Source organism: Bos indicus, chromosome 8 (assembly GCF_029378745.1).
Source record: "Bos indicus isolate NIAB-ARS_2022 breed Sahiwal x Tharparkar chromosome 8, NIAB-ARS_B.indTharparkar_mat_pri_1.0, whole genome shotgun sequence".
In the NCBI taxonomy this organism is placed as follows: Eukaryota; Metazoa; Chordata; class Mammalia; order Artiodactyla; family Bovidae; genus Bos; species Bos indicus.
In genome coordinates, this window is record NC_091767.1 from 40,543,631 (window position 1) to 40,562,684 (window position 19,054).

At 39.5% G+C, this 19,054-nt stretch overlaps 1 protein-coding gene across 7 annotated transcripts in view; it reads left to right on the forward strand.

The window, feature by feature from the left end:
- GLIS3 (GLIS family zinc finger 3) overlaps positions 1–19,054 on the forward strand; it is a 695,814-nt gene that overhangs the window by 600,850 nt on the left and 75,910 nt on the right. For all 7 annotated transcript variants that reach the window (XM_070794225.1, XM_070794226.1, XM_070794228.1 and 4 more), the window contains one exon: positions 15,682–15,823. In XM_070794225.1, coding sequence (XP_070650326.1) covers positions 15,682–15,823 — 142 coding nt within the window. The remainder of the gene's footprint in view (positions 1–15,681; positions 15,824–19,054) is intronic.

The following is a 19,054-nucleotide window of genomic DNA, read 5'->3' on the forward strand; positions in this document are numbered from 1 at the left end:
AATAGAGATATTCTTTTGATCTTCAAAATACTAGGGAAAAATTAAGTTGCCTGTATTTCGCATACTACCTTTCCTTGAAGTTTGATTACTATGGGAGCTTCACAAAGATGTGTGCTTTCCATTGTCAACAGACTCTTGGGTTTCTGCTAAAAAGCACAGACTTTGCTTTCTGTGGACAATAAAACAGAATTCTCAGAAGGATAAATTATTATTTCTTAGTGTCTATTTTTTGTTTGTAAGATTTGCTTTTACATGGAGCCCTGCTGATTTCTTAATTTCTATTTAAAAATAAAATATCTATATTTTCCCCCTTAAAGTCAGACCTAAAATATGCCCCCTACACTGGCTTTAAATGTTGATTGACTCTGCAGCACATCTGTTTTCCCTTGTTCTACTTTGAAGGATTATGGGGATAAAAGGGCATATGTCTTTTGATGGCACTTTTCCTTTCCTCAGTATATGTGCTGTGTGTGTGTGTGTGTGTGTGTGTGTGTGTGTGTATACACATGTATATATATGTATATACATATTTCTAGAGGGCTAAAAGTTACCAGCGCACAGGGCTCTTTACAGAGATCTAAAGTAGCTACAACTTGTACTAGCTCCTTGCATTGTCAGAATGTGAAGTTACTTCCAATAATATCTTCCCAAGGGGGTGCTAATAATAATGACAGACAAGCAACATGAGGACTAGAGCATTTGAGAGTGGAGTTAGACACAGCAGACCACTGAGCTTGGAGTTCCTTGTAGACCTTGAGAATGAAAGCATACATTCTAAGTCTTGTAGATGGCAGAACATCTGGGGAAGAAAAATAGCATCATGTTCTCCAGCTAAGGGGACAACGTGCAATACTGACAACACCTGTTTCTGCTTCCTCAGTTTGACCTAGTCTCATCTCTCCCCATACTGTTAGAACCAGCAAGGTTAGCGTAGTCTTGGACAGAGTTTCTGAGATGTAATGTCACACCCGCTGTGCCGGCAGCCATCATTATCCTTCCTTGCTGTCTTTGGATGTTTTACATTCTAGTCTGGATTTCTAGGGTGTGGTAAGTTTTTTGGAGAGAGAGTTGGAGTTCACTGCAGGGGGTGGATAAGAAGAAAGACCAAGTAATGTCAGTGTCCAAAGGAGGAGAAGGCAATGGGACCCCACTCCAGCACTCTTGCCTGGAAAATCCCATGAATGGAGGAACCTGTGGGCTGCAGTCCATGGGGTCGCTAAGAGTCAGACACAACTGAGCGACTTCACTTTCACTTTCCACTTTCATGCATTGAAGAAGGAAATGGCAACCCACTCCAGTGTTCTTGCCTGGAGAATCCCAGGGACAGGAGAGCCTGGTGGGCTGCCGTCTATGGGGTTGCACAGAGTCGGACACAACTGAAGTGACTTAGCAGCAGCAGCAGCAGCAAACATGAAAATAACTTTGGCAGAAGCTGCAAAGACCATAGGAAGTCTCTAGAGGAGTCCAGTCTCAGGCTTTACTCTAAAGAACTTCTCTGAACCAGGCCTCCTTTTCCGTGACCAAAGAGAAGAGCTTCATTTCACTGAAGTGTTAGAAGTTCATGAGATTCATGCATCATTCTAAGATATACAGTCCTCAGGTGAGAGTGGGAGAATTACCTTCAGTAAAATTCTTCTATGCCTTGACAAAAATAATACCATGGGCATGCTCTTACTTTGGTTGGCATTACCTCAGGGGTGAAGAGATCCTGGAACCGCTAAAAGCTGAATGTGGAGCGGTGACCAAGGGAGACCAGGGCTACAACTGGTCACTTACTCAACCAGGGTCCAGAAGATGGAGGGTCTTGTCTGCATGTTGTCAAAAAGGAGGCTAGAGCATGTCATTTCAGGTCCAATCAGCTTGAAATTTCCATCTTCTGCTTCTCAACTTTATGCTGGACCTTGAATCTTTAACAGAGGGTAGAAAGTTGGATTTGTTCCCAGCCCTTCCAGGTGAATCAGAGATGGGAAATACAAAAGTAATGAATGAACATTTCCTATTAGAAAGATTGCTCATTTACACTTTCCAATAAGCAATATATAAATGTGAATAAATGTGAAATCTGGTGTGAACAGGGACTGAGTAGTATAAGAAATTAAACTTTGCAAGTATCTTAAAAAAAAAAAAAACTTCTGTTAAGATTTCACTTGTTTAGTTCCTGTTTTATTCTTAGTTGATAATTTTGGTATGCTACCTCACTCTTTTTTTTTCCCCCTTTGCATTGCAATTAAGACATGATTTTATCTGTCTTTTGGGGCTGCCCTAAAGAATTAATAAATCCTTAGCAGCTATTGATTTGTTTGTCATTCATTCCTTTATTTGCTCACACATTTCTCCAAACACTTACAGAGTACCTTTCATGTGAAAAGAAACACTGTTTTAGCTTACATGATTAGACAGACATGGTTTCTATTTACAAGGAGACTTTGTATCCTCTGTGACACAAACACACATATATAATGTATAAATAAGTATTACAGAATGTAGAAAACCACAGTACTATCAGAATGATACAGAGCAATTGCTGTTGCAACGTCTAAAAAGGAAGAAATTATTATGGAATGAAAATATGCGAGACGACTTCGAAGAAGCAGTGACATTGAATTGGACCTTGAAGAATATGCAAGATATAGTGTAGATATGCAGAGTCTGAAGAAAAGGGGCCTCCAGATGAGGGAAGCGTGTGGCCAGAAGGACAGCATGAGACATGAATGCGAATGGACACCAGGTAGAGAGGAGGATGTGTTGGCTGTGTGTGACACAGGCAAGGGCCGAGAAAGCACACTGCTGGGGGAGAGCCCCCTGTTGAACCTGTGAGTTTGGGCCATGAACAGTGCTTGGTGGAGAGTCTCTAGAGGGATCTGAAGCAGGGGTGCTGTTGTCAGCAGTGTCCTTGGGGGAAATTAAACTGACTGCTGAGTAGAGGATGGATGGGAGAAGAGAAAGCAAGTGCTCTCCTTTGAAATGACAGCCTTCAACTTTCAGAAGCAGGTATTTAAAAATTGTCCAAACACTGATCTACGTGAAAATCAGCCTTAAATCTTTTTCAGACAATCTGTTTCAATTAAATGAAAGGAAGGAAAAATAACTTCTGCAGTTAGTCTCTCCCCACACTAAACTGTAGCATATGAAGGGCTGTAGTCAGAAATCAATTCAAAGGAAGACAATAAGAAGCTGGGAAGATGGACGGGGGACGTAATTACTAGATAGCTGGCTGCTTTAATTAAACCTTGAGAATACTTGAATAGAAAGAAAATGCCACACTTGACTGCATGGGATGGAATGTGTGTGGTCACATTAGGGCAATGAGCTGGTGTCAGGAGGAATTTATGAAGCCGTGATAGAAGCAAACCTTTCGTCCTCCTTTGAGTCTTTACAGCCTTATAACCCGGCCTCAAAGGGTAAAGGAGGATGTCTTTCCTGGTTGCATGAAATTCCATGTTAATATTTCTGTATTTGTCTAAAAAAGAATCTACCCTTCAATTTAAGGTTTTTAGATGTTTCTCCAAATGCATTTGAATCTACCTTGACTATGTTCAGTTGTGTATCATTTTTCCAATGAGAAAAAAAAGCAGGATTCTTGGTGTCAATTTTAGAATAATATTGACTTAGGAGGAAAGTGATGTTTTCACAAATGTAAACAATGCAGAAAATCCAACCTGCATGCCTTTCTGATTTCAACATACTTTTGACTTTAATTCCCCAAAAAAGTTGGCTTAAAGCTCAACATTCAGAAAACGAAGATCATGGCATCCTGTCCCATCACTTCATGGGAAATAGATGGGGAAACAGTGGAAACAGTGTCAGACTTTATTTTTCTGGGCTCCAAAATCACTGCAGATGGTGACTGCAGCCATGAAATTAAAAGATGCTTACTCCTTGGAAGGAAAGTTATGACCAACCTAGATAGCATATTCAAAAGCAGAGACATTACTTTGCCAACAAAGGTTCATCTAGTCAAGGCTATGGTTTTTCCTGTGGTCCTGCATGGATGGGAGAGTTGGACTGTGAAGAAGGCTGAGTGCCAAAGAATTGATGCTTTTGAACTGTGGTGTTGAAGAAGACTCTTGAGAGTCCCTTGGACTGCAAGGAGATCCAACCAGGGCATTCTGAAGGAGATCAGCCCTGGGATTTCTCTGGAAGGAATGATGCTAAAGCTGAAACTCCAGTACTTTGGCCACCTCATGGAAGAGTTGACTCATTGGAAAAGACTCTGATGCTGGGAGGCATTGGGGGCAAGAGGAGAAGGGGACGACAGAGGATGAGATGGCTGGATGGCATCACTGACTCGATGGACGTTGAGTCTGAGTTAACTCCGGGAGTTGGTGATGGACAGGGAGGCCTGGCGTGCTGCGATTCATGGGGTTGCAAAGAGTCGGACATGACTGAGCGACTGATCTGATCTGATTTAGGATAGCTAGATAGTTGTACACATTTTGGTAAATAGGACATCTATATAAGTATTAAAATCCTCCAGAGTATTCTGAAAATGTTTTGTTGTTGGTTTTGATTTCTAATATAATTGGATTTGAAAAAGTCCAACTAGAAAATTGAGTAAAAGCTAACTACAGTCTTCTATGATAGAATAATTTGAATAATATTCATTCTGCAAAAACTGTGCTAATATCTTCATTAAGGCACTGTTTGGCCCCAGACTGAGTTGATGTGGCTAAGCAATAACAAGTATCAGTCCTAACAATTATAATAGTTTTTCTTCTTGAGCAAAAAAAAATAATAATAACATTGTACTATGCTAGTCACTTCCTGTTGATCACCTTTTGTAATCCTATAATAACCCCATATTGTTGGTGTTATCACCACCATTCTACAGAGGATAGTTTGGAAGCCTTTCAAGGTTAAATATCTTGTCAAAGGCGATGTGTTAGTGGGTAGCAGAGATGAAGTTTGAACTTTTATCTACGTGACCCCAAAGTCTCCATTGTTTTTCCTTTGTCATATTGCTGTGTTATTGTATGATAATAATAAAGAGAAAAATATCTAAAGTTGGATGGGAGAAAAAAGAAAATAAAGGTACATGTAATAGAGTGCTATAAATGTTTCCACACTGGATATTAATGGGAAAAAAATAAGAATAGAAATAGTAGTTAGCATGTGTTAAACGTTGACTTATACCATTATTGGTGAAATAGCTTATTATCTCATGCTACCTGTTATCCCCAACAACAACCTTATAAATTACCCACATTGTACAGAGAAAACTGAGCTAAAGATATTTGTTTAACTACGTAATAGTTGTCTAACACTTCATAAGTAAGGGTACAGAAGCTCAAATCCAGGTAATTTTGGGTCCAGAGCCCATACTCTTATTTTTCACGACCCATATCATAAACTATTATTTAAGTGACTGTTAATGGCTTAGAGAGCTGTTAATGTCTGTTAATGTCAATACAGTATGGGCTATTTTCCAGAGATAACTCACTCTTGGATGGAAATTTAGAATCATCATTTAACATCATCTTTGATGGCAGAGAATATTTTCATTAAGTTTGTAAATGGCCCTGAAATGGGGATTGTGGTAACCAGCTGAGTGAATCAAATGAAATGCAGCCAAGAGCTTCTGTGCCACCAAATGGCAATGGATCTTTAAAAAGCTAGCTTCTGAACATAAAGAGCCGTCAGAAATAAAGAGCATTACATATGAAAAAAGATCTAAGAGTTTTACCCAATGGCAAGTTTTATTTGAGCTGCACTATAAGCTCTGCAAGGGCAGGGAACTAGGTTATTTTGGGCATGACTTTATCTTCTAGGCCTAGTATAGTTTGGGGAGCACAGTAAGGAATTCAGTAAATGGAATGAGTGAATGAGTGAACAGTATAACATGGATTTTAAGAAACGATTCTTTAGGTTGAATTGATAGAAGTGGAACATTTGGAACAAGGGATGTGTTTGTTCTATTATACTCTCTCCTGGTCAAACAGCTAGTTCACTGTATTAGTACTGGGATAGCATTTGCACACTTAGCTACCAGTGAATTCAGTGTTAAGAGAAACTGGTGTGGTGAACGTAAGAACATGCTACACGAGAAAGCAGGGACTGACATTTTAGATGACTTCTGCATACCAAGCAGAGTTTCAAGAACTTTCTAAATATTATCTAATTTATTTCTTAAAGCAACCAAGATGGCTCAGTGATATCATCTTCATTTTACAGAAGGGAAACTACTCTCCGACAAGTGAATGTATCTGCCTTGGATCACTTGGTAGCTGAACCACAATTTGTCAGACTAAGAGACCAAAGCTCCTCCTACTTAACATTACTCTTATCTATATTAAAAACTAAAGATATTCAACCTGGAGGGAAAAAAAACAACTGCTAAGGAAGGACTGACAAAGAAACTAAATTACAGCCACTTTTAGGGCTGAAATTCTGTGATACTGCAGCATTTCGAGGCTTCTCATATATTAAAAGAAATATAAAGTAGACCATGAACAGAGTTATTCTATGTGGTCTGAGGGAAGAGGGGAAAAATAAATTCCAGTGAGTGGAAATTATGGGAGGCAGATTGCAGATCAACTTGAGGTAGACCTTCCTAATGACCAGACCTATTTAACAGTGGAGCGCAGTGAGTTGTAAGAAAGTGAGTTCCCTGTCATTGAAGGGCTTTAAGCAAAGGCTGAACTGCCACCATGATATGCAGTAAGTTGGCAGTTTGCTATCCTACATTTAAATTTAAATTAATTAAAATTAGGTTAAAATAAAATAAAGTTTGCTTCCTCAGTTGCACTAGCTACATTTCAAGTGTTTTTTAATCACTTGTGACTAATGCCTACAAACTAGTACTCTACAGAACTTTTCTATCATCCAAGAAAGTTCCTTTGGACAGCATTATTATAGCCCTGGTGCATAACATTTGTTCTTCTTACTCTGAAATTGTTTCATCAATCACCATTTTTTACTAGATAGCCAGTAATTATGTTGTATCTATACAGGAATTTATTTTTCATGTCTCTTATTGAGGCATATACCCTGGTATGTATATCTATTGAGATATTTTGGCATGTTCATGAAGACAAAATGTTTGGCCTCTTGAGTCAGTGTTCACCAAATAGGTACTTCCTATTATAGAAATGCAAGGTGTCCAGCTGGACTGTACCTCTTGTTCACGAAGAAGTTTCTTCTAATACTCTTTTTCTAAGTCTGCACTCTCATTTCTTTTCTTCTTTGCAAATTGGTCATTCCCAGAGGAAATGAGTTTGATAACAGATTGTTGGAGATTAATTACCTATGATATGCCAAAGCCACTTCATAAATGTCAGGGCTGAGGAAGCCCTTAGAGAGAGAATTTTTCGATTCAACTGGAAATTAATTGTAATTAATATAATAGGTTAATTCATTGTGATTATTTTTAAGCCTTTTGGTAATGAGTTAATTCCCCAGGATCCACATTGTTCAAAGTGTTATAGAGAATGCTTGATGAGAATGTTCTGGTACTAAACCTTAACCCTCTGAAAAAGAATCCTATTTGATTTTTCTTCTGGCTGAGTTTCTTCAGAAACATATTTTGGTGGCATTTGATTTCTGGAGAACAAAGGAGTCCCTGCAAGATGATGCATAAACATGCACAGCCCAGATAGAGGATGCTCATTGGAGAAAGGGAAAACAAAAGGCCTTTGATTGTACCTCTTTCTCTTTGGAAGTATGTCTTGCTTCAGAATAACAGAATGCCTTTGCTCTTGGAATAAAATGTAATGGAACCAAAAATTGAAGAATCTGGGCCTTTTTCCCTTTCCTAATTATTTCCACTTGACTCACTTAATCTTGGACGATTATTCAATCATATCTGAAATGAGAAAATGATGGGAGTAGAATTTCTGTCTCTTGTTTCAAGAGCTTATAAACATTAACAGAATAGTCTTGAATAAAAAAACAAATACAAATCACAATTGACGGTACCTTGTTTTTAGCTATTAGGAAAAATCCCTGCATTGTTAGGGAAGCAGCTCAAGTTACCAAATGCGGGAACCTTGTCAAGACTTGATGCGTGATTTCATTATTAACGTTGAAAAACTATCATTTAGAACAAATATTTCATAATGGGAGATTGTATGCAAGCTAAGGAGCCAGTTTGTTTACTTGTACCTGGATAGGCCAAGAAATTAAGCCCTAAAATGGGTCATTAATGATCAGGATTATTAACACTCAAAGATTCACAGGTTGGTTTCTGAGACTCAGAGATGTCTCTTTTCTTCCTAGTATGTCCGTGAACCTTACTGCAGGTTTACAAAGAGAAAGTGTGAAAGAGTGAAAGTATTAGTCACTCAGTCGTCTCCTACTCTTTGAGACTGTAGCTCACCAGGCTCCTCTCTCCATGGGGTTGAACCTGGGTCTCCTGCACTGCAGGCAGATTCTTTACCATCTGAGCTACCAGGGAGCCCCCTATGAAGAGAAGGACACATGCAATCCTAATAGGTTGCTGAGGGCTAGATCAGGACTGAGTATGAAATAAAACTCCTGATAGTTGGTACTATCTGAAATGAAAGCTAACTGCCAAGGTAAGGAAGTTGCCTGTTACCATAGGGAATCAAACAGAGTCTGAGAGCCATCTACTGGGGTTGCTATAGGGCAGTAGTACGTAAGACAGAGGTTTGGCCCTAGTGATGTCTGAGGTTCTTTTGAATGCTAATTATTCTTGTAAATTAGGGTTTTGTTTTTAATTTAGACTCCACAATTATGCTTTTAGTAACATCCATAATGCCCCAGGGGCTTCCCAGGTGGCACAGTGGTAAAGAATCCACCTGCCGATGCAGGAGATGCTAGAGACATGGGTTCAATCCCTGGGTCGGGAAGATCCCCTGAAGAAGGAAATGGCAACCCACTCCAGTATTCTTACCTGGAAATTTTCATGGACAGAAGAGCCTGGTGGGCTACAGTCCATGGAGTTGCAAAGAGTTGGACATGACTGAGCACACAGGAGAGATAATAACCCAGAACACCCTACTTTCATTAAACATATAGTTACTATACTATACCTGTGTGTGAGCAGAGCAGGAGCTGAAGAAAAGGAAACAGTATGTGTGTGTGAGCATATATGAGTGCTGCTGATTGGCTCTCTGAATTCCTGAGACAAATAAAAAGGATTTGTGGGTATTTACTAAGTTGGGTGCTCCCAGAAGCAGACTGTGAGCCAAAGATCCAGGTGCCTGTGATTTGTTAAAGAACTGCTCCCAGGAGAATACAGGAGAGGCATGAAGGAAGGGGCTAAAGCTATAAACATGTACGACCCTACTGGGAGCTCTGGAGTATAATTTACACTTCAGAGTTTGTCCCACTTTGGCGCTAAGAAGCACTGGTTGATCATGCATTTGTGTATTGGTTGGGGGGGGCAGTGTCTGTTAGCTGTAAAGTATGCAGAAGCTGGGGGGTGGGCACAGTAAAGTTAGGAGACAGGGCAGTTCAGAGCTAATCCAAGGGATCAGAAGGGATCTGGGCAGAGCAGCAGCAGCATTTCCCATATAGTAACTATGATCTGTATCTTCTGGGGCTTCCCCGGTGGTGCTAGTGGTAAAGAACCCACCTGCCAATGCAGGAGAAAAAAGAGACATGGGTTCAATCCCTGGGTCGGGATGATCCCCTGGAGGAGGACATGGCAACCCATTCCAGTATTCTTGCCTGGAAAATCTCATAGACAGAGGAACCTGGCAGGCTACAGTTCATAGGGTCACACAGAGTCAGATACAACTGAAGTGACTTAACATGCACACATTTGCTGTATCTTTTAAAATTCTCCTTCAGGAGAGGTAATTAAGACATGACCAAGTGTGTTTTTTAAACACATCCACACACCACTAGAGATTGTAGCATCCTTTAGATAAAATATTGTGTCTCATTCTTACAAATCCAGTTGGCACTGAATGATGTACCCAGATGCTGGTCCCACCCTGCCAGGTGCCATGGGCTTTTGAAAGTTAGAAAGGCAGTCAGCTAACCAGGTCCTTGTGGACTTCATAATAGCACAGACTAAACTCATAACAAGAAACAAAGCCTTAAACATATATCCAGTTGCAGGTTGTTGAGACGAGACTCTGCAGCTCTCCATATACCATGGGAGGCCCTGTGTGGGCTGACCTGGTCAGAGGGGGATTCATTCAGGAGGGAGCCGTAAATTGGGTCTTAGAGAAATTCTACTGGGAGGAGGGAAAGCCATTCCAGGCAAAAGGAATGAACAGCATAATAAATGGGACGTTTCCAAGACAGCGAAACAGTGCTCTTGAGAGGAGCAAAGGGTTTTGTTGAGGCCTTGTAGAAATACCTATCTTTGGTATGTGGTGGAATCACATCACAGAAACTCTTCTTGCCTTCTTGTCTTTGCCTTTCAGGACTGGTGTCCCAAATGAAAGGAGAGGATATTTGTTTCTTGTATGTAAAGAACAGTAAAGGCTCCGTAAAGGGCATGTCCTTGCTGTCCTGTAAGGGCAAGTATTAAACTGGGGTGCACATTTTTAACCCTTTTTATCCCCGCAACAGTATAAAAATCCAAATTGTTCTCATGATATGAACTTCATGTAACCATTTATTATTAGGAGATCTGAAGGGAAACATAATGAGAAATGGTTACATGAGGCTCATGTTGTTGTTTTTCAGTTGCTAAGTCACGTCTGAGTCTTTGTGACCCTATAGACAGCAGCATGCCAGGCTTCCCTGTCCTTCACTATCTCCCGGAGCTTGCTCAAACTCATATCCATCAAGTTGGTGATACCATCCAACCAACTCATCCTCTGTCGCCCACTTCTCCTCCTGTCCTCAATCTTTCCCAGCATCAGGGTTTTTTTTTTTTTTTTTCCAACGAGTTTGCTCTTTCCATCATGTGGCCGAAGTATTGGAGCTTCAGCTTCAGCATCAGTCAGTCTTTCCAATGAATATTCAGTGTTGATTTCCTTTAGGATTGACTGGTTTGATCTCATTGCAGTCCAAGGGACTCTCAAGAGTCTTCTCTAGCACCACAATTCAAAAGCATCAATTCTTCAGGTCCAACTCTCACATACATACATGTCTACTGGAAAAACCATAGCTTTAAGTATATGGACCTTGGTTGGCAAAGTGATGTCTCTGCTTTTTAATATGCTGTCCAGGTCTGTCATGGTTTTTCTTCCAAGGAGCAAGCATCTTTTAATTTCATGGCTGCAGTCACCATTCACAGTGATTTTGGAGCCCAAGAAAATAAAATGAGGTTCATGTCATAAAGTCAGCTTGGTTTTTATAATCCCTTATTTCTGCAATTCATTTTCTCTTCTCATGACCAGAAAAGTCTCATCTCTTCTAATCGGCATTTTCTTAGAGCATCTTCTTATCAGGATTCCTGGTGGTTCCAAAAGTGTGGTTCCCAGACAACAACATCATCATGACCTGGGAACTTCACAGAAATGAACTGCAAACCCACTGAGTCATCAGTTCTGCAGTGGAGCGTAAAGGTGATTCTGATGCATGTCCAGGTTTGAGATTCACAGTTAGAGGCCATCCCCCATTGAAAAAGTTTCATGTCCAGGTTTGAGATTCACAGTTAGAGACCATCCCCCATTGAAAAAGTTTCCTCTATCTTTTTTATATTCTTGAGAGCTAATAAGATACTGCTTTATATAAATAATTGGATTTCTCATTCCAAATATAAAACCATAATATAGATATATGGAAAGATAGCCTCTGTGTGCCATATAGATATATGGAAAGATAGCTCTGTGTGCCTCCTACCTTACCCATTTGATAATTCCTGGGTGGAGAATGTTTAAGAACCTTAAATGATCTGGAAGTCCTTTTCTTTGTCTAATAATCTGGAAGAGAGAGAAGGATACTAAACTTAAATACCATTACTGCATTTCTAAGCATATGGCCCTGCTTTGGAAATTTTGCATAAGGTCTTCAAGGACCTTAAGCAAAAAAAAAAGAAAAAGTCCTTGAGGCTTGTTCAATTTAAGAAGCACTTTGTAGAACCATGTCTAATCCCAGAGAAAACCAAATTAACTCTCACCACAAAGTTGTATGGAATCACACTCTTGGAAAACATGAATACTTGTTGTAGCTAGTGAAGAATTGCCTGCCTTTAACTCCAGAAGTAACCGTGGCCGTGAAATTCCTTGGAAAGACCTCATCAATACTCATGTCTGTAAAACCCTAGAGTAGTTGGTAATAGAAAGCAGAGAGATGTTCATGTCTACTCTTAGTAGAACATGTGGGCCCCAGATCACATTTTAACAATGAAAGATAAATTAGAAGTGATCACCAGAACTCATTCTAAGGCTTGATTTTTTTCCAGTTTTTCTTACGTGGCATGTGTTAGGTTAGTACCAAAATATCAAACATACCTTCCAAAGGCCCTGAGAGAGTTAGGCATTAACTCAGATAATCTTGGGCAGACATTCCAATGTGGCAAAGCTAAGGAGATTATAATTGTCTTGTTCACTACATGTGTTAAACTCTGCTTCCCTAAACTTAGGGTCGCTGTGCCATTTTCATATTCTTGGACTAAGAGCTGGACATGTGTTTGTCTCTTCATAAAGCTTTTTCAGTTCCAAGAAATACTGTTTTCTAAATAGTAACTTACTGATGTTTTGTATCTGTGTGTATGTTTTTCTTTCTGATCAGAGTCATTGTGCTGGCAACAACCAGCTCTCCACATGGGAAAGCCCGTTTGTAGTATTTGTCAGTTTCATAGTGTAAATGCTATCAATATGACGTCATTGCAAGTTTGGGAAAAGTAGACACAATCGGCATTCTTAGATTGGTGCAAGCCAGCTCCAGCATATCACTGGAATGTTTGGAAAACTGAGGAAAGAATAAAAAGAAAACAGAGGAAATAAATTCATGATACTGCCTTGAGGACAAAAACGATTTTTAATATTGAATTATATTTCCTTACAGTATTTTAGCTGTGTTTTAACATAATTGTTATCACTTTGTATACATAAGTTTGATTTGCCTTTGTATTCATGAATATCATCCTAATGGTTGCATAATATTCCATCAAATTGATGTAGCGTCATTTATCAGCTGTAATTAGGGCTTCCCTGGTGGCTTTGAAGGTAAAGAATTAGGGCTTCCCTGGTGGCTTAGAAGATTCGATCCCTGAGTTGGGAAGATCCCCTGGAGAAGGGAATGGCTACCCACCCCAGTATTCTTGCCCAAAGAATTCCATGGACAGAGGAGCTTGTCAGGCTACAGTCCATGGACTTGCAAAGAGTTGGACATGACTGAGTGACTGACACTTTCACTTTCTTAGACATTTAAGTAATTTTTCCTAATTTTTAATATTGCTATAAATAGTGCTGTGTCTCGGAGAAGGCAATGGCACCCCACTCCAGTACTCTTGCCTGGAAAATCCCAGGGACGGAGGAGCCTGGGAGGCGGCAGTCCATGGGGTCGCTGAGGGTCGGACATGACTGAGCAACTTCACTTTCACTCACTTTCACTTTTCACTTTCATGCATTGGAGAAGGAAATGGCAACCCACTCCAGTGTTCTTGCATGGAGAATCCCAGGGACGGGGGAGCCTGGTGGGCTGCCGTCTATGGGGTCACACAGAGTCGGACACAACTGAAGCGACTTAGCAGCAGCAGCAGCAGCAGCAGCAGCAGTGCTGTGTCTCACTAAAATGGTGAATATAAAGAATATAAATCTTTGTTCACTTTTCTGGCTATTTCCTTAAGAAATTCTAAGAACAAATAATTTCAATTATGAGTCTTAAGAAAGTAATCATCCAAATCACGTGGAAAGTTTGTAACAATGTACACTCCAGCCAACAGTGTTTTAGGATGCTTCTCTCACTCTACCTTCACTACAACTACCTCTTTTGTAAAGTTTTGATAATTTGATAAATTTTTTAAAAGTTATAGCATTGCATTTATTTCTTTGCAATTGTGCTGAATATTTTTTAGGTTTATTTTCATTTTTGTTTCTCTTTTTTTAAAATTTTTGTTCATGTGAAGTGCTGCACAGTGAATTGGTCCCTTCCCAGGAGATCCTGCTGTCTACTTCCTCCCTCACTCATTTGATAATTTCTAGACTGGGCGTGTTTCGAAGCTTTAAATGATGTGGGAGGCCCTTTTCTAATCTACTCATCTGAGAGGAAGAAAGAGAGGGACACTAAGCCTGTTCCCTCTTTCCCCCACTTATACCTCGGCTTTTTCCTGTTTCTCTACTCCGGGCCCAAGACTCCCTCCACTCCTGCCTTACTGTTCGTCACATAATCCAGACACACCACAGGGCAAGCAAGTTCTTCCTCCATACGTCTGCAGGGCTCACTCCCTCACTTCTCTCAAGGCTTTTTGCCAGTGCCATCTCCAATAGACTTTCTCTGACCCCCCTATCTCAGGTTGCCATCACTTGTCTCTAACTCATTGTATTTCTTCTATCACTCTTCTCTATAGCATTTCTCACTATCTGCTGTGTTATATATTTTATTTGTTCATCATCTGCTTCCCCTCTAGAGTGTAAGTTCCATAAGACAGTATCTCTAGAGCCTAGAGAGTGTCTGCTGCTGCTGCTGCTAAGTCGCTTCAGTCGTGTCCGACTCTGTGCAACCCCATAGACGGCAGCCCTCCAGGCTCCCCCGTCCCTGGGATTCTCCAGGCAAGAACACTGGAGTGGGTTGCCATTTCCTTCTCCAGTGCATGAAAGTGAAAAGTCAAAGTGAAGTCGCTCAGTTGTGTCTGACTCTTAGCGACCCCATGGACTGCAGCCTACCAGGCTCCTCCGTCCGTTGGATTTTCCAGGCAAGAGTACTGGAGTGGGGTGCCATTGCCTTCTCCGAGAGAGTGTCTAATGCTCATTAAATAATTGTTGAATGAGTAAGTATACTCAAGTCCTATATCTAAAGGGTTAGTTTTATCTTGATGAAGGCAAAATCAACTTATATATTCCCTTTAAACAGAGAATATATATGTTTAAAGAGGACAGAAGATGATAACTATTTGTAATATCTGTGACAAATATATGTCTAGATTTTTAAAGATATTATGTTTTTAGACAAACAGAGGTTGGTATTTTTATATAACTAAATCTTCCATTGTGATTTTTTTTCCATTCAGATTACACTTACAAAATTCTTTTTCATAAATAAATCACATAACTTTGTATCTATACTTTATTCTGATATTTTATGACTCTTTAATATATAAAGAATTTATTGTGTTATTGTGATAAAATGAAGTCTAATTTTCTTATGTACCTTACTGTTGGGATAGTTTATTGCTTGTAATGACGTTGGTTTTTCTTGTTATCATGTTCCAAAAAATCTATAGGTGTCAAATCTCAGTGGGCATTCTTAATTATCTCTAAGATATTTTCATCTTATTTTATCTCTGTATTTTAAAAACACTTTACAATATGGACTAAATATACTTGAGTTTGTTTTTGATATCACTACAAGTTCTGATTAGATACAGAGCAAATCAAAGAAAACATAATAGGAAGTTGGTTCCCAGAAGTGGAAATATCAAGGCCTGAAGTACAATCTGCCTCTAGCCACATTTTTCCTGAAACACCTGCCAGGTGTTATTAGAATTGGAAAGCTGACCCTTGTATTGACTCTCTAAGTCCAGTGCCTAACCTGTAGTTGTTACTTGATAAATATTTGTGCATGAACCTTAGGGCATGATATCCTTTCCAGAAAAAAGTATTCTGAGGAATAGCCTTCCTTTTCCATCTGTCTTCTGTTTTCTCCTTCTCTTAGCTGCGGTCCAGTGCAGAGCTCCATTCCGACCTGCTCACAGACTGCCTCACGGTGCAGCCCCTGCAGCCCTCCACCTCCCCAAGAGACGCTGTCGATAGGGCGGTGGGATGCTCCCCAGAGCCCGGGCCTGACCTCTATCCAGGTAATATCAGCAAATTCAGCAAAGGCAGACCCAACCACATCAACTGTCCTTGTCTAGGCCCTTGACTCTGGTTAAAGGGAATGCATATATGAAAATGCTTCTAAGATCGTCTGTATTTATCAGTAAACTGCAATTTATCCCCCTCCTGTCCTTCCCATCTGATTTGTCAGCAGACTGTTTCTTCTCATAAAGAAACAAAGTAAAATAATACATTAGCTCTTCTAGTCCTGGCTTTCTGCCAAAAGTTCAATGTACCCAACCCTCCCAGGTATCTTAAATTTATTAACATTATTGAGACTCAAAGGAAGTCTTTCCCCCTTAAGCAGGTAACAGGCTGCCTTTGGATTTCTTAATGGAGCAGTCATTGTTGTCTTTGCATTGCAAAAGGAAGCCAGTCCCATATCTCTCAGAAAAAAAATCACATCAGTAAATCAATTTGTAAGAATGTCCATTAGTGTTTGTCAACCATTGGGGGCGGAGGGATAGGATGGCACTCCCAGAATAGCTTCCTTCTGCCTAGGTTTGAATAATAGATGACTCTATATTTAGAAAAATGTTATGTATGCAGTGAAAAATGAGAAAGGATTATTATTCAATAAGGATATTTTTGTTTTTCATTTACTTTGTTAGCCTGGGCTTTTGTGCATTTTCCACTCTGTATAATAGTGATGTACTGGTACAAACGTGGTTGGTTATAGTCTTCATATATGGAAAGCTCTTACTGTGCTTCATATGCTATGAATATGAAAGCAAAAATCCCACAACTCCACACTCCAGACAATGGGAATTCTCTGTTTTCTGTGAATTATAAATTCTACTCCCACCCCATCTGGTTCCAGCGCCAGGTTTTGGCAGCAGATTGCTTTTTCTTTTTAAACATACTAATAAGCCATAAAGAATGAAGGATTTACTGATGCATAACAGTGGAACAGGAGAAAGCCATGCTTGTATAACTTTTTAAATTTGACAGTTCTCAACTGATCCAAAGGCACAGGAAAGAGTATTACGCAAATGTTTTAAGAGGGCCAGTCATCAAGACATCCCATATATGCAACGTTGTCCCAATGTTGGTGGCCCTTTATCAATTGCTTTGGGTACTTACTCTTGGAGAAAACAAAGCCTTAGCTTTTGAGACCATAAGAGATTAGATGAAAGGTTATTTGAAAGGCTGACCAAGTCTGACAAAGGTTTTGAGTGCAGGTACACACATGAAATATGCCAGTGTACAATGTTATCAACACTCAAATATTTTGTATTAGATATATACATGAAAAAAGCATGACTAGCTTTTGTTTGCACATATGTCTGTTTGATTTGCCAAACATTTGATATATGAACATTTATTCTCACACATTAAATTACAATCAGTTTGAAACAGCCTTTAGGCTATATCCCTACTTATTCAGTCCATAAATCCATAATCTTATTAAATACCTGGAACCCAACAATTAAAGAGACAAAATTAAACAGAAATCAATTGAAAAGTGGCCCAACATCCAATATAAATAGTTTATGGTGAGGGGCTAGCCTTGTTGAGTTTAAACCTCCTGGAAATGGGTTTGGGAAGCCATGCTATCTTTGTCTATGAAAAACATTCGTACCTTTGCTGTATGTGGCATGCAGTATATGACTCACTTTCAAAACTCAGGAGTCACATTTGTCTTGTGTGGTTTTGGATGTCTGGTAGTATTGTTAAAGCTTTTTAAAATGGCTCTGTCATTCCAAACAGAATTCCTCTTTTTGTTTGTGATGCTTTTCTGCATTTGATCTTCAAAAAGAGCTCTTAGTTTTGAGCCTCTAACTGTGGCAGGCGAGCTGCCAGAGTGGACAAGGAGCCTAGGTTACCACAGCGTCAACAGAGCATCTTCACAATGACTCAGATTTTCTATGACTCTGGGAATATTGGGAACAGGCAGAGGGCCATCTTGCTTAACTTTGGTCCTAGAATTTTACTTCTCCAGTTAGCTTATAGCTATGAAAGTTTATCTGCCCTGCTTCTTTCTTTATTCCTGCTTCCCTCAGATTCTATTTTACTTTCTTTGTTCTTGACTTAAAAAAAAAAAAAAAAACTGATTATATTCTGTGTTTTGCTGAGAAGGCAACAAACCCAGAGCAGAACAAGGCAAGTGGAAAAACTAAATCACAAAAATCTGAAGCCTTCCTTTTATAGTTCTAGAAATTTACTTGCCAGGAGTGTATGTTCACACCAGTTTCAAACCTATGCTAAAGATCTATGGAAAGAAGACAAATAGCAAAAAAATACCAAAGGAAAAGGAAACTGTTCATCAATTAGTTCAATGTAAAATCTGAAATGTTAAGATATTTTGATGAAGATTAAGACTTGGTTAAATGGCAAAGGGATTTGGAGTTATTCCCTTAACATTCTATTACACAAAATCAAGAAAACATTTTTTAAAGATTATCAAGAACGTATACCTATAAGTGCTAATAAATTGATTTATCATAAAATATTTTGATGGAAACCTGTTGAGTGTATATGGGCAAGGGATCAAAATAGTTTAGCATGAACATCATGATTTTTTAGAAGCCACAATGTCTGGGGACTTGTGGTTTGAAGAAATCATGGTTTTGAAATGGAAATTTTTAGTGGCTAGTAGAGAATGATTTATAAGATTCCAAGACAGGAGTAGTTTGCAGAGCATTAAGGTGAACAGGGAAGATGGCAGTTATGATACATACAAGTCTTGCAAGTTTCCTAACATATTGGCTTCCCTTATTGAAACAAACTTTTCAGTTGATAAGACTAAGTTTGATTGGAAAGGATTGCACAGTAAGACTTTTATTTCTTTGGAAGACAATATTGCCCCAGGTTAAAGCAGCCAAAAAATCACTTGAGGCCACACTGAGAAAGATTTTAAATTGAATTGTTTACTTGTCTTCTATTCTGAAAATCCCAGGGCTCCCCAGGCCTGCTCCTGGGTTAACGTGAGATTAATTTTGTGATCTAACAGGGAGGCCAGGGCAGTGATGAGTAATTCTCAAGGATGGCTCCTTATATTTCTGTGCTTTTGTTCAGAAGTTCTGTAACCCAGATAGAAAAAGCCCCAGGCCAGCCTGTAAATTTAGGTGGTTTATGTGGTAATCTGAGGGAGAAGTATTTTATAGCCAGTAGATCAAGGTGTGAATGCCACATTCAAGGCTAAATGCCTGTGTAGATCTTCTCATCAGCTCCCTCAGTGAACTAATAAAGTGGATAAGCCTACAATTAGT